Source organism: Mustela nigripes, chromosome 2 (genome assembly GCF_022355385.1).
Source record: "Mustela nigripes isolate SB6536 chromosome 2, MUSNIG.SB6536, whole genome shotgun sequence".
Lineage (NCBI taxonomy): Eukaryota > Metazoa > Chordata > Mammalia > Carnivora > Mustelidae > Mustela > Mustela nigripes.
In genome coordinates, this window is record NC_081558.1 from 48701526 (window position 1) to 48715437 (window position 13912).

Here is a 13912-nt window from a genome sequence, read left to right on the forward strand (position 1 = left end):
TTTTTCAATAAATACATGCTGATTTATTTATATGGATAAGATGGTTTTCTGGAGATAAACTCAGGAGGAAGTGTGAGCATTTTATTCATTTGTAATGTCCCTACCCTGACAGGCCCGGCAGCAGGTTCTAGGACAAGCTAAAATCATCCCCTATTTAAAAAAAGAAAAAAACGTTACCCCCTGGCAGTCCTGGGGCAGGGGCTAAATTAAAAAAAAAAAAAAAATTTCCCCAGTGATTTTTGATACAGAGCCTTGGGAAGGAGTTTCCACTGGATTCAGGATGAAGGCATGACTTCTGCGTAGTGTTGGGGAGAAAAGGGTAGGAGTAGGACTCATGCAGCCTGGCCTCTTAGCCCACAGACGCCAAGAGGATGTCTACCGGCAGCTCCTCTGAACTTCTGGCTGTCACCTGCATTGTTACTGTGTCCAAAAGCAGCAGTCGGGAGCGCACCAAGATGTCATGACCTCCCCGGAACACACCAGCCAGGAGCAACGTATGGGTGTTCTTGTTATCTGGCACTTTGTCTGACCTCTCACAAGGGTGCATTCCCAGGAATTTCACGATATTGCCCACAGCCTCTTCAAGTGTCTTGATGGTAGACAAGGTGAATGTTTCCTCCTTCTCGAACTCATCCCCTACCTCATCCCACGCTGCTTCAAAGTTCAGCTTCATGACCTTCTGGATGTGATCAGCGACAGTGACTTCCAGATCTTCCAGCACATATTCATCTTCATAGCCTTCATCATCGGTCTCCCCAGTGGCGGGGTCACAGTCCTTGACAGTGAACTTCATCATGCAGCTGAATGTGCAGGCCACAGCTGTAGGGTCCTCCTTGGGCAGTGCGACCAATGTGTAGCAGGTCCCAGGCTGGTTGTAGGGTAGGCTTCGGGCAGGCACGTAACAGAGCACCTCATAGGCTTCAGTGGGCTCCATCTGCACTGTGACGTTCTCCAAAGTCTGGTCGTTGAGTGTGTTTGTGCAGTCAAACTGGAACACCATGTGGTCAGTGAAGGTGTGTTTGGTGCAGCGGATGACATACTCAGTCTCTGATTCAGTGAGGGCCACAGGCTCAGGAGACGACTTGAAGAGGGGCCCCAGCCCTTGGAACTCTGGCACTGCCGCCAACTGCTCCTGGAAGATCTCTTGCCGGGTGGCTGCCACTTTCTCAGGCTGCTTGGTGGCTGTGATGGGGGTACTTTCTGTTCTCTGTTCTGCCATTGGTGTGGTCGCTAGGGGCACAGACTTGAGGTCAAAAGGTTTTTCTGATGGTTCTAGAGTGTACTGCTGCAGGGCTCTCTCCAGACCAGGGATGGAAACAGTCAGACCATTTAGGATATAGCCCGCATTGAGAGCCTTCTGCTTCTGCTCCAGGACATTGAGATAGAAGGTGGCTCGGTCCCTTACTTCATTGTCATCGTCCATCACACACCTCTTCAGCAACACCAAGATACTGGGTAACATCTCTTCATTCTGGGCTCCAAACTTGGCCAGAGCACTCACAGCACCTGCCCGGACCTCCTCATGCTCCAAGACCACGCGATTATAAATGAAGCGGATGTACTTGGAGGGGTTGTTGGTCTTGGGCCCCTCCTGGCCTAGAAGATGCAGGATGGGGGTGGCCAGCACGGTGAACTCGCAGTCCTCAATGAATTGGCACAGGTGTGACAGCCCGGTCTCCTTGCTCTCCGTGTTCTCCTCAATGATGCTGATGATGCAGTCCACGATGGCCCGCTTGTACTCAAAGCCACCCTCTTCCCGTAGCATGGTGAACAGGAAGTTCATGAGCACAGCGTGTTTGCGAGGATACTTCTGACACAGGGCACTGATGGCCTGGACCACCACCACCTTAAACTCATCTGAGATCTCTGACATGAAGGATGAGATCTGCTTCATGAGGCGGTCTTTTTTTTTTTTTTTAAGATTTTATTTATTTATTTGACAGAGAGAAATCACAAGTAGATGGAGAGGCAGGCAGAGAGAGAGAGAGAGAGGGAAGCAGGCTCCCCGCCGAGCAGAGAGCCCGATGCGGGACTCAATCCCAGGACCCTGAGATCATGACCTGAGCTGAAGGCAGCAGCTTAACCCACTGAGCCACCCAGGTGCCCCAGGAGGAGACAAATTCTTAAATGCATTTTTTAATACAAGCATGCATTCCTTGGCTGAAAAGACATAATGACTTTATTTTACTAAATGACTAGTAGCAAATCCTTTTCAGAGGGAAGAATTTTTAGGAGGTAAAGGGGCATTACAATGTGCTTAGAACTAAGACAACTTCAAAAGAAACACAAACATATTCTTCTAGGTGCCTTTCTTGCAAGAAGAGAATCTTTTTGAAGTTTATCTCTGAGTGACTATGAGGTCTCTCTACCTTAAGAACCCTTGCATTTATATTCTTTGATCCAAATTCTCATTATCTTTGCATCACCCCAGGCAGAGGTTCAAATGATATTGTCCATGTTAATTCATCTGATAAAATAATTAGATTGGCTGCCCATTTCTGGTTAATAGTGAAAATTTCCAGTTTCTAATGGAAAACCACCACAGAAACTTGGCTACTCCTTTCAACAAATGAAAGGGAATTTCCTCAATGTTTAACTCATCCTGGGATAACAGAACGAGTAATCAAATATCATAATTCTGCTTGATTCAGCCACCAAACGTAGCTCTATTTTTAGTGTCATATAGCCATGAGACCTGGATCTCCCATCCTGATTTCAGCCAAGAAGATAATTGCTTATCCTCAAGGCTAGGCATGCAATACATTGATTTCCTGTTGGGACCTGTACTCAAAGAGAACATTATCAGTTCTGCCTTCTGCTTCTAATGTAGTGGGTTTTGTTTCTTTGTTTTGTTTATTTTGTTGTAATTTTTGATATAAATAATTCCTCACTCCTTATAATATTTGGGATAACAAGAATCCATGATATAATTTATTTGGGATAACAAGAATCCATGATATAATTTATTTGGAACCTTCTTTAGAGATACCTATAGATTGTGGGGTAGGCAAAAACAACACATGCAAAGTACTGGCATGCTTGCTGGGGCTCACACACTATTTGCTCTGTTCTTATTTAATTTATTATTAATTGCAATTTTCAAGAACATATTCTTCACTGCATATCTGAAATGAAATTAGCTTATCTGAACTCACTCTAAGAGTTTGAAAGAGCTTGTTTTCTGTTGGACAAAAGCTTAAGAATGCTTGAAGGAAAAGGAGGGGGAGAAAATGTCTCCAAATGCTAAATGTCTCCATTTGTAGAAGTTTGAGCTACCTCACTCATCCTTCTAGTGTGCTGTACTCTGACCTAACAAAAAAAAAATAAGTAATTTAGTGAAATAGTACTAAACTCCCATGGTTATTAACTATAAATATAATTAATGAATCCATAAGTCTTTCAATAATTATATTTTATAATTATTTTTTATAATTATATTTTATATAATTTATATTTTATATAATTATATAAATTATATTTTATATAATAATTATATTTTATAATTATTTATAATTAGAATTAAAATAACTTTTATTAATTATAAGATTTATAGTCCCTGCAGTTATTGAGTGTTGTTTTATTTTTCTCAGAAACAGCTTGAAACCTCTCATTTATTTTATAAAATGCCAAATTTTGTGGAAGAGTATGAAATTATCATGATTTTCCCTCCCCACCAGAATTTCATGTGTTTCTTAGAAATGAATTTCACTTAAAACTTCATGATTAACACAATTACTTCTGAGTGTTCTTGGAAATAATTTAATAATCTCTGCTTAAGAAAAGTGAGATTTTGAGAAATTAAAAAAGTAAAAAATTGTTAAATGTATAAAATGGATTTGTTAGTTTACCCCAAAAGGGGTGGAAGAATGAACCATGGACTCAGTGTTTCTAACAGAGGAGGAGAAGAATTATGGAAAACAGTCCTTCCTTATAATTACAGGTGCACAGTTGTTAGAACCCATGACCTGTGGCTATTATAGACCACAATTAGAAGAATGAGAAGTAGATCTGGGAGGTAGACTAGGTGTGTGACCCAAAGTATATTTGTTGAATGGTATGTGCCCAAACTCTTGCAACTCGGAACATTTTTTTTTTTTTTTAAGATTTTGTTTATTTATTTGACAGAGAGCGATAGATCACAAGCAGGCAGAGCAGCAGGCAGAGAGAGAAGGGGAAGCAGGCTCCCTGCTGAGCAGAGAGTCTGATCTGATGCGGGGCTGGATCCCAGGACTCTGAGATCATGACCTAAGCCAAAGAAAGAGGCTTAACCCACTGAGCCACCCAGGCGTCCCAGCCTCAAAACATTCTTACTCCTATTGATTAAACTATTATTGGCTGGAAAAATATATGCTTTACAGTGCTTGTACTATTGGCATCTTGGCATTACTAGGAATTGATGGTAGGGACAGAGCAAAGTCTGAGAGAGCTGAGAAAGTGTTTTATGATGGTAAAGATTTTAATAGTTTAGAATGTAGCTGCCATCACAGAATTCTTAAATCAGCACAAAGAAAGAACTCGTTACTTTTTGCCCTGTTCGACATTTAATATTTTAGAAAATGGACAGTACTTAAACTTTACAGTGACAGCAAGGCTTTCTCATGTCTATCATATCCTGTCTACTGACCAACACTCCAGCTGTGTCTGGTGTCACTTTCCACCTTGCTTACTATGTTGCAGATACACTGTTTTTATGTTATATTTTCTATGATCCAGTCTCCTTCCAACTCCTAGCCTCCCATTTGCCCTCAGAGAGAAGTGTTTTCCTTTCCTTCCTTTCTTCTTCTCTTTCTTCTTCTCTTTCTTTCTTTCTTTTTTCTTTCTTTCTCTTCCTTCCTCCCTTTCTTTCTTTCTTTCTTTCTTTCTTTCTTTCTTTCTTTTTTTCTTTCTTTCTTTCTCTTTTGAAATTAGTTTCTTCTCACTTTCAAGCCCTGCCTGACATGCCACTTATTTAGATATGCCCTCCTGCCCACCTCATCTAAATTAGGTTTCTGCGTTTCACCTTCAGATATATCTGCCTCAATATCCCATTTTCATCAAAGATATTTTATTTTTTTAATGTCCTTTTTAAAAAGATTTTTATCTATTTGATAGAGAGAGAGACAGAGAGAGAGAGAGCGCGCGTGCGCACAGCAGGGGGAGCATCAGGCAGAGGGAGAGGGAGAAGCAGGCTCCCAGCAGAGCAGGGAGCCAGATGTGGGGCTCGATCCCAGGACCCTGGGATCATGACCTGAGTTGAAGGCAGACACCCAACTGACTGAGTCACCCAGGGGCCCCTCATCATTTTCTCATTAAAATGAGAAATTATTTTAAATATTGTATACTTCTTGTTGTCCCTTTCCTCTATTTGAATATAAATTCAATGAGAAACAGAATGGTTTCCATTTCATTCAAGGATGAATTGCCAGTGCATAATAGAAATAGAAGGTATAACTTCTGGTGGGAAAAAGAAAGTTATGATTAGGTTTAACAGCTTTAATGAGAAGAAAGCCAATACAACATTATATTTTTGCACTATTCTGTGACCTTTTCGGAGACCATGACTACCCAAGAAATGTAGTATTAGTGATAAAGTAAACCTTTATTTTCCACATTAGATCAGGAAATAAAATGTGTTTAGGAAGAAAATCAAACTTTGACGAGAGAATATTCTATCTATTGTTGTCTATAATATTGATGAAAATGTAAAAGAATGAAAGTACAACCTCTTTTAGCAAAATTAACTTTGTTAAAAGAACTTTAATTCCGTTGGATTTTTCTGTAATTAATCTGGCATTTTCACTTTTGCTGACAGGGTTTAACTGAGTTAGAGCTGCATATCTTCTAAGAAAGAGTCAAGCACTGTTAAAACAAAAACTGAGGAGAAAGTGATCATAAATAAGATATTCTTATAAAAGGAGAGGTTATCTGTACAGTTTCTGACTTTGTTTCAAAATTCACTGCTGCATTTTTCTGATGGTATTGTATGGGAAATTTGTTTTGGAAAACAGTGGGCAATTTTAGGGGAAAAAAAGAAAGCAAAGCTGGAAACTTGAGCATTGAAGTTCTACTATTATGACTCTAGAATAAAATTTGCCATTTTTGCTTTCAGATAGTCAAGAAAATATAATTTTGGAGAAAAAAAAGTCAAATTGGTTGTTTTATACCATGATGATAGAACTATTGTCTTGCTAAACACTTGGCTCTTTAAAATGTACTTTAGTGTTCTTGTGAAAACAGACTGATTCATTAACAACATGTTATACATTTCATCAAAAACAGAACTTTTCAATAAAATACCTCCGCATAATATGGTGTTATTCTTATTAAATTTATTGTTCTGATTCATCAGCCATGAGTTTTAAAAAATGAGAAAAGAAGGTCACAATTAATCTCATGCATAAAATAATTCTCCATAGCTCTAGGGTTTCCATATGTTTTTAAGCTACTGATATTTACATATATCAGAATAATTAACTCTGTACGTGAATTCTTATGACTGTCTAAAAACATTTTGAGGGTGTATACTAGGGTTTCTATTTTCTAAAACTGCCCATGAATCATTTTAATAAGTAAAACAAAGATAAGAACTCTATACTTTAATTCACATCAATTTTCATTTACATCAATGGAATAAATCTTGCTTTCTCTCCAAAGAGATCAACATCATTTCTTCTCAGGCCCTTTCATTTTAAAATTCTTAGCCGGTGCCTGGGTGGCTCAGTGGTTTAAGCCTCTGGCTTCAGCTCAGGTCATAATCTCAGGGTCCTGGGATCGAGCCCCACATCAGGCTCTCTGCTCCGTGGGGAGCCTGCTTTGCCCCACCCTGCCCTGCCTGCCTTTCTGTCTGCTTGTGATCTCTGTCAAATAAATAAATAAAATCTTTAAAAAAAATTCTTATATTTGTGTGCATATATGTGTATATGTTTAAAAATTACATATGTTCCCATTCAAATGTGGAAACAATGAACAATATAGTTTCCTTATTTTTCCATAAGTGAACTTCAGAAAAACTTAAACTTCGTGAGGGAAAGTAATATATTAGGAGATGAATATTCAGTCAAGCCATAGTTCACACTTACTGTCACGTCTGTTGATCCCATATCAAATGATGTTCCAGGATTCCTCTTCCTACTATAAATCTCCTCTAGGTACAGAGAGATACCTATGTCCATGGATTTGGAGAAGAGGTCTCTGGTATGCATGCTCTTCTCTTCATTACTTCAGATAAATTCCAGATGATTCATTAACTCATCTCAACTAGACTCTGAGCCATGGTTTCACAACTTGCTCTACCTACTGCTGAAATACCTTGAGGTTGGTATAATTTATGGTCTGTTCAGAACATGGTGGTTCCCTTTTCCCCATAATGTGGCTCTCTTTTGGTTCTCACTGATTCCTCAAATCTTTTGAGTCTCAGAAATACCTGCCATCCAGGCCCTGGCTTAGACTATTCATGTCAAAGCAACCATCCCAAGGCTACCTATTCCCTCATCAGGGTGGTCCTAGCCTCATAGCAAGCTTGGCTCCCAATTTTGAGCTCTTCCACAGAGGAATACCAGAACTTCTAGATCCCTCTCCCATTGTGTGTAGACCCTACACTATCTCATGTTTATTCTCTTAGGCATACCAAGCCACTCTCTCTCTTTAGCTACAACTAACCACTACCAAAGGTGGGGGGAACCAACTTCAGAGTGTTTAATAACAGGGTGTTTAATAAAAATAAAGAGGCATTTCCACATGATTTAAAAGCAGGCATCCAAAGCAAAAGAATTTTCTAGGTACCTCTCTTGCAAAAAGAGTTTTCAAAAGATTATCTATAAGTGACTATGAGGCTGCTAAGTAAAATGCACCAGATATATCTCCAATCCTGGCTTCTACCTTGGTCGTACAAAATCTTTAGGAATTTTGAGATTCTGCTGTTGTTAACATAGTCAAGGTGTGAAGATAACTTTTCCCCATGAGGAAAAACAAGTCTATGTTGAAGTCTTGAAACTATGCAGTGACGGTGTTATTCTGGGCTTAGTCCTGTTTTTACCTGAGGTGGTAAGTTTCATGGCCAAGCCTTCATTGTAGTAATTTAAAAATGTTTAATATTTTTATTTTTTAAAAGATTTTACTTATTTATTTGACAGACAGAGATCACAAGTAGGCAGGGAGGCAGGCAGAGAGAGAGGAGGGAACAGGCTCCCTGCTGAGCAGAGAGCCTGATACAGGGCTTGATCCCAGGACCCCGTGATCATGATCTGAGCCAAAAGCAGAGGCTATAACCCACGGAGCCACCCAGGTGCCCCAAAAATGTTTAATATTTTTAATGCACTGCTTCAACTGTCTTTCATTTTCCAATATTTTAAAGTAGAGTTATATTTTATTGTGTGTGTGTGTTTTGTTTTGTTTTTGCTTTTTTAATGTGAGTTTGCTGATTGAAGGACTGTGTTCTTTATCTTTTATAAACTGTATCCATAGTGCATTGTCTTTAAATTCCAGGTTGTCTTTTTAAAGTGAAATAAGAACTCAAACATATTTGCAAAAATCTCCTTCCCAATTTTTTCCATTTACATTTTTCTGTACATGAGTCAGGGCTTTTTTTTTTTTTTTAACAATTTGCTAAATTGTTAATTTGTTCTTTTCTAAAGAACTGTTCTCTTCCATGCTCATATTCCATTAGTTGTATAAATAATGAAAGAAGTAACAAAAAGTACACCTGGAGAAAAAAAGATTTGGGAAAAAATACAAATTGTTCTTAGTAAGCATGCAAGCTTATCTGGTGGTAGCAGAAATGAGAGACTATTAGACCATAATTTAGTAGCCTTGAGCAGGGCTTGGGTGATGAACATAAATTATGGGCTTTGCAAGGGAAATTGGGATTCTTAGTTAATCCAATGGGTTAGTTAAGTAGAGGCCAGTTAAAAGGGCTCCTGCCATATTTACACATTTTTTATATGGTAGTATCAATCATACATATATTATATGTTTCCTTTTTCCTCTTCACTTAGTTGAATTCAACCACCTACTTGTGGACACGTACCAGTTATTTTGGGGGAATATCAGGATGAGTGGGGACTGGACCCTGAATGCAAAAAGAATCATGCAAAGGGGATCACAAATAGTCATTCATATTTTCCACCAAGTGCAAAAACTAATAATAAATGGTTTTACCTATTAGAAATAGGCCCCCATGTGAATTATTTTTATGTTAGCTTTTCTTCCAGTATTTTATGTAATGTTTTACTGTATAATTTAGAGAAAGTGTTAAAGACATAAGAGCAACTGAAAGTGTGTGCCCTCATCACTAATTGCTAGTCTACATTAGTTACAACTCTTTTAAATGTTCTTCACTCAAGTGTGAGGAGGGTTAAATTTAAATCTTTTTCAATCTCCTGAGATTTCTGAATCATCTCTCTATCTCTGAAAAAAAATTGAACAGGATAGCATCTAGTTCTTTAGCAGATGGCTTTTAACTTATAAACGTCTACAGGTCATTTGCCTCACTCAAAACTCCACTCCATAACTGGACACCATTATTTGGCCTTCCAGTACTTCTGAGCAATATTTGGCCAATTTTTTTTTTCTGATTTTCCTTCACCTTTTTGAAGTTTGTAGTAAACACAAAATGGAATAATTATTTGATGGTTAACATAGTGCCTTTTTTTTTTAAGTCTTTGCAATTAGATTCAGTTTTGTTACATTTCAAAATTAGGGAAGTATTTTATCATTACTTTTTTTTTTTTTTTTGAAGATTTTTATTTTCTTTAGAGAAAGAGAGAATGTGAGTGGGTGGTGGAAGAGAGATGGAAAGAATCTCAAGCAGAGTCCTTCCTGAGTGTAGGGCTTGACTCAGGGCTCAATCTCAGGATCCCAAGATCCTGAACTGAGCCTAAGGCAAACCCTAAACTGACTGAGCCACCCAGATGCCCCAAGAGAATATAAGACTTTAAAGGAAATGTAATTCAACTTTGTTAGCCTCATTTTTCTGCTTATACCTAGCATTTTTTATTTATCTTAATAAAATTGCCTGACATATACTTGGCACTTAGAAAAGTTTGTTAAATGAATCTAACTGAAGTAACATAATTGCTTATGTAAGATTTCTCTTGTTTTAAGTGGTGTTTTTAATAAGATGTTTTCCATTTTTAAAGAAAGATAATAGAGAATTTTAGAAACAAAAAAGTAATGCTAATAGGAACCATAGCAATTATCAGTCCATCTTTTCCAATTTTCAGATGAAACGGACAGCCAAAGAAATTAAGTGATTTAACGAATGGCAAGTTAAACTGACTTCACATTTTTAAGATGTATTACTGAACCATGTGGTTTATTTAGTTAACAATTTTGATTCAACCAAGTTGTATGAAGTATGTGTAATGATGAAAGCACTGTAATTGAAGTGCTGAGCTTTAAAAATTAAAAAAAAAAATTAAAAAAAGGAATGAAACACAACATTCCTACCCACAAAGAGTTCACAAACTCTGGACTATTATTTGGGAACTACTGAGATTTTATTTTTCAACTCAGAACTGGAATCTGGGCTAGAGATATGGATTTGAGAATTACTGACAACCAGTTGTTATAACTAAATGCATGTGGTAAATGAGATCACACAAGAAAATAAAATAAAACAAAAGAAATAGTTGAACTAAGGGTGGAGTCCTAGTGGTGACTTGTTTATAAGATGAAAGAGTCAAGGGGAAAAAAAAAGAAACACTTAAGAGGAGGAAAATCAGAAGATAATAATAGTTCTTTGAAAATGAAGGGACTTAGAAAATTAAGGAGTGAGTGATGGGTTCTGTTATGTACTTTGCAGAAAAGCCAATCATGATGGAGACTTAAAAGACAACATTGAAATAAAAAATTCAGAATCCTCAAGGATTCTTGCAAAAGTGCTTTTGCTACTAAGGGAGTAGTACGTTAAGGGCCACAATCCAGATTGCAAAGAATTTTGAAAGGAAGAGATGGACAGGAACATAAAAGTCAAAGATTAACATTTTCCAGAATTTGTTCTGCTAGTTGCCTCATAGGTTTTAATAGCCATTGCTTGAAAAATATAAGAAGTTTGGGGCAGAGTTCAATTGTGAAATATCTTTGGGAAACAATTTAAAAACTTAATTTTGCTGTAGAACTTCTCAGAAAATTTATTTAGCAATGGGAATGGATCCACAAAAGGGTATATTTGGTCATCTACTTTTTTAAATAAAGAAGAAAATATTAAAACTTTTTGAGATTAATATTCTACATTAGTCATCTGGGAAATTTTGTTTTGTAATAAAAAGAAGAAACCAAAATGTTTAACATTAATCGAGAGAGAAGGGAAAGAAAGAACAAGATTTAGAAAAGAACTTTTCCCCAGTTTTATTGAGATATAATTATGTAACAGTTAAGGTATACAGTGTTGATTTGATACATTTATATATTGCAAAATGATGACTACCATAGGGTTGGCTAACACTTCCCTCATTTCACATAATTACCATTTCTTTTTTGTGATGAGGACATTCAAATATATTAAACAGTTTTATTAACTATAATCACCATACTGTACATTAGATCCCCAGAACTTTTACATCTTCAAACCAGAAGTTTGTACTCTGGTCATAATTTCCCCTTTCTCCCCAACCCTCCTGCCTCTGGTAACCACCATTCTAGTTTCTCTTTCTACAAGTTATTTGTTTGTTTGTTTGTTAGATTCCATATATAAATGAGATAATACAATATTTTTCTTTCTGTGTCTGACTTAGTGCACTTAGCATTATGCTCTTAAAGTCTATCCATATTGTCACAAATTGCAGGATGTCCTTCTTTCTCATGACTGAATAATATTTTTGTATGTATCCATCCTATATCTTCTTTATCTGTTCATCTATTGAAGGACACTTATGCTGTTCTCATGTCTTGGCTACTGTGAATAATGCTACATTGAACATGAGATTGTTGACATCTCTTCAAGATCCTGTCTTCATTTCCTTTGCATATATACCCAGAAGTAGGATTGTTGGATCATGTGGTAGCTCTATTTTTAACTTTTTGAGGAAACTTCATACATTTTCAATAGCAGCTGCACCAGTTTATCTTCCCGTCAACAGTGCACAAGTATTCCCTTTTCTCCACATCCTCTCCAACACTTGTAAACCCTTGGCTTTTGATATAACCATTCTCATGTGCAAGGTGATGTCTTGTGTTTTGATTTGCATTTCCCTGATGATTTGTGATGATGAGTGCATTTTCATGTGCCGATTGGCCATCTGTAGGTGTTCTTCAGAAAAATATAGGAAGATTGACATCATATAAAGCACTTTTACTGACTACAAGAGTATAGAAATAGAAATCAATTATAAAGAGAAAACTGAAAATCCACAAATATTTGGAGATTAAACAACATGCTACAGAACAACCAGTGGAGCAAAGAAGATACAAAAGGGAAACAAAAAAATCTTCAGACATATGAAGTTACAACATATCAAAACCTATGGAATACAGCAAAATGCAACATATTAAAACTTGTAGTACACAGTTCTAAGAAAGATGTTTATACAGTGGTAAACACCTACAATGAGCAAAAGGAAAGATCTCACATAAGTAACCTGACTTTACTCCTCAAGGCACTAGTAAAAGAAGAACAAACTATTGTCAAAGTTAAAAGAAGAAAAGAAATAATAAAGATTGGAGCAGAAAGAAATGAAGAAGAGTCTAAAGAGACGGTAGAAATGATCCATGAAACCAATTGCTTGTATTGTGAAAAGAAAACAAAATACATAAACCCTTAGCTAGACTTATGAAGAAAGAGAGAGGATTCAAACAAACTTATAAATGAAAGAGGAAACGTGACAACTGATACCATACAAATACAAAGAACATGAAAAGCTACTGAGAATAATTATACATCAATGAATTGGGATGGACTAGAAAAGATGGATAAATTCTTAGTAAGTGCCTTTGCTTGCTATATATCCCTGCTCATTTTCTGGCCCTCCCAAACCTTATTTTCAAATTTTAGTTTAAACACTGTTAGAAGAATCCTGTTAACAACAAAAAGATTGTTTTTTAGGGTGCCTGGGTGGCTCACTTGTTAAGCATCTGCATTCAGCTCAGGTCATGATCCCAGGGTCCTAGGATGGATGGATGCCCCCCACATGTCACCTGGCTTCGAGGCGAGATTTGAGAGTTGTCTGGGTTCTTGAACCCTTCTCGCCATGCTCCCTCGGGATGACCGCTGGCCATCACCGGCTCGTTGAGGGGGCGCGGGGACCTGGGCCTGCGGGAGGAGCGGTGTCACGAGTGGGGTCTCAGGGAGGGAGCAGGAGGGGAGCGCAGCAGGCGCTGGGCGGGCTGCGTGCCTGTGGGCACCCAGGGGGGCTCCCTGCTCAGTGGGAAGCCTGCTTCTCCCTCTCTCTCTGCTGCTCCCCTCTTTGTATTCCCTCTCTCACTGTGTCTCTCTCTGTCAAATAAATAAATAAAATCTTTTTTAAAATATTGTTTTGTACTTTTTTCCTTTTTTCAAAAAATTAAAAGTATTTTTCTGTTTATGAGGCTCCCCCCCACCCCCGCCCAAGCAAGTGGATGCTCTAGGGAGTGTCCTTCCATCACTTGTCTTTGTCTCAGGAACATGGTTTGCTCTGTGGTTTGGCATTTTAGACCTGTCCTTTTTTGGCAAGTCTTGAAAGAGCTATCTTTTCACATTATTTGACAGAAGTAAAATGGTACCCTCACCTAAAATGTCACCTGCACTAGATTGGCGTTATGCTTGGAAATACAAGTATCAGAATAATTCCCAAAGAGATCTCTCTGTGTTTATTTCCAAAATGTTTCTACATGTTGTTATCTAAAAGGATAGATATTGGTTATTTTATTAGGTCAAACTTTAATCCCTGATAGAGAGCAAAGAATTATAAAAATCGGGCCTAGGACAGATAAATTTTCCTTTAGTCATTAAACATTAGTG

The 13912-nt window shown here is 37.7% G+C and overlaps 1 protein-coding gene across 1 annotated transcript; it reads right to left on the reverse strand.

The window, feature by feature from the left end:
- Positions 1-242: 242 nt before the first annotated feature.
- On the reverse strand, positions 243-13191 carry LOC132010435 (coatomer subunit gamma-1-like). The gene is made up of 3 exons (XM_059388294.1): positions 13111-13191; positions 12104-12275; positions 243-1902 (listed from the first exon to the last, which is right to left on the reverse strand). The coding sequence occupies exons 1-3, from the start codon at positions 13189-13191 to the stop codon at positions 350-352; spliced, it is 1806 nt and encodes a 601-aa protein (XP_059244277.1). The 3' UTR covers positions 243-349.
- Positions 13192-13912: the final 721 nt, after the last annotated feature.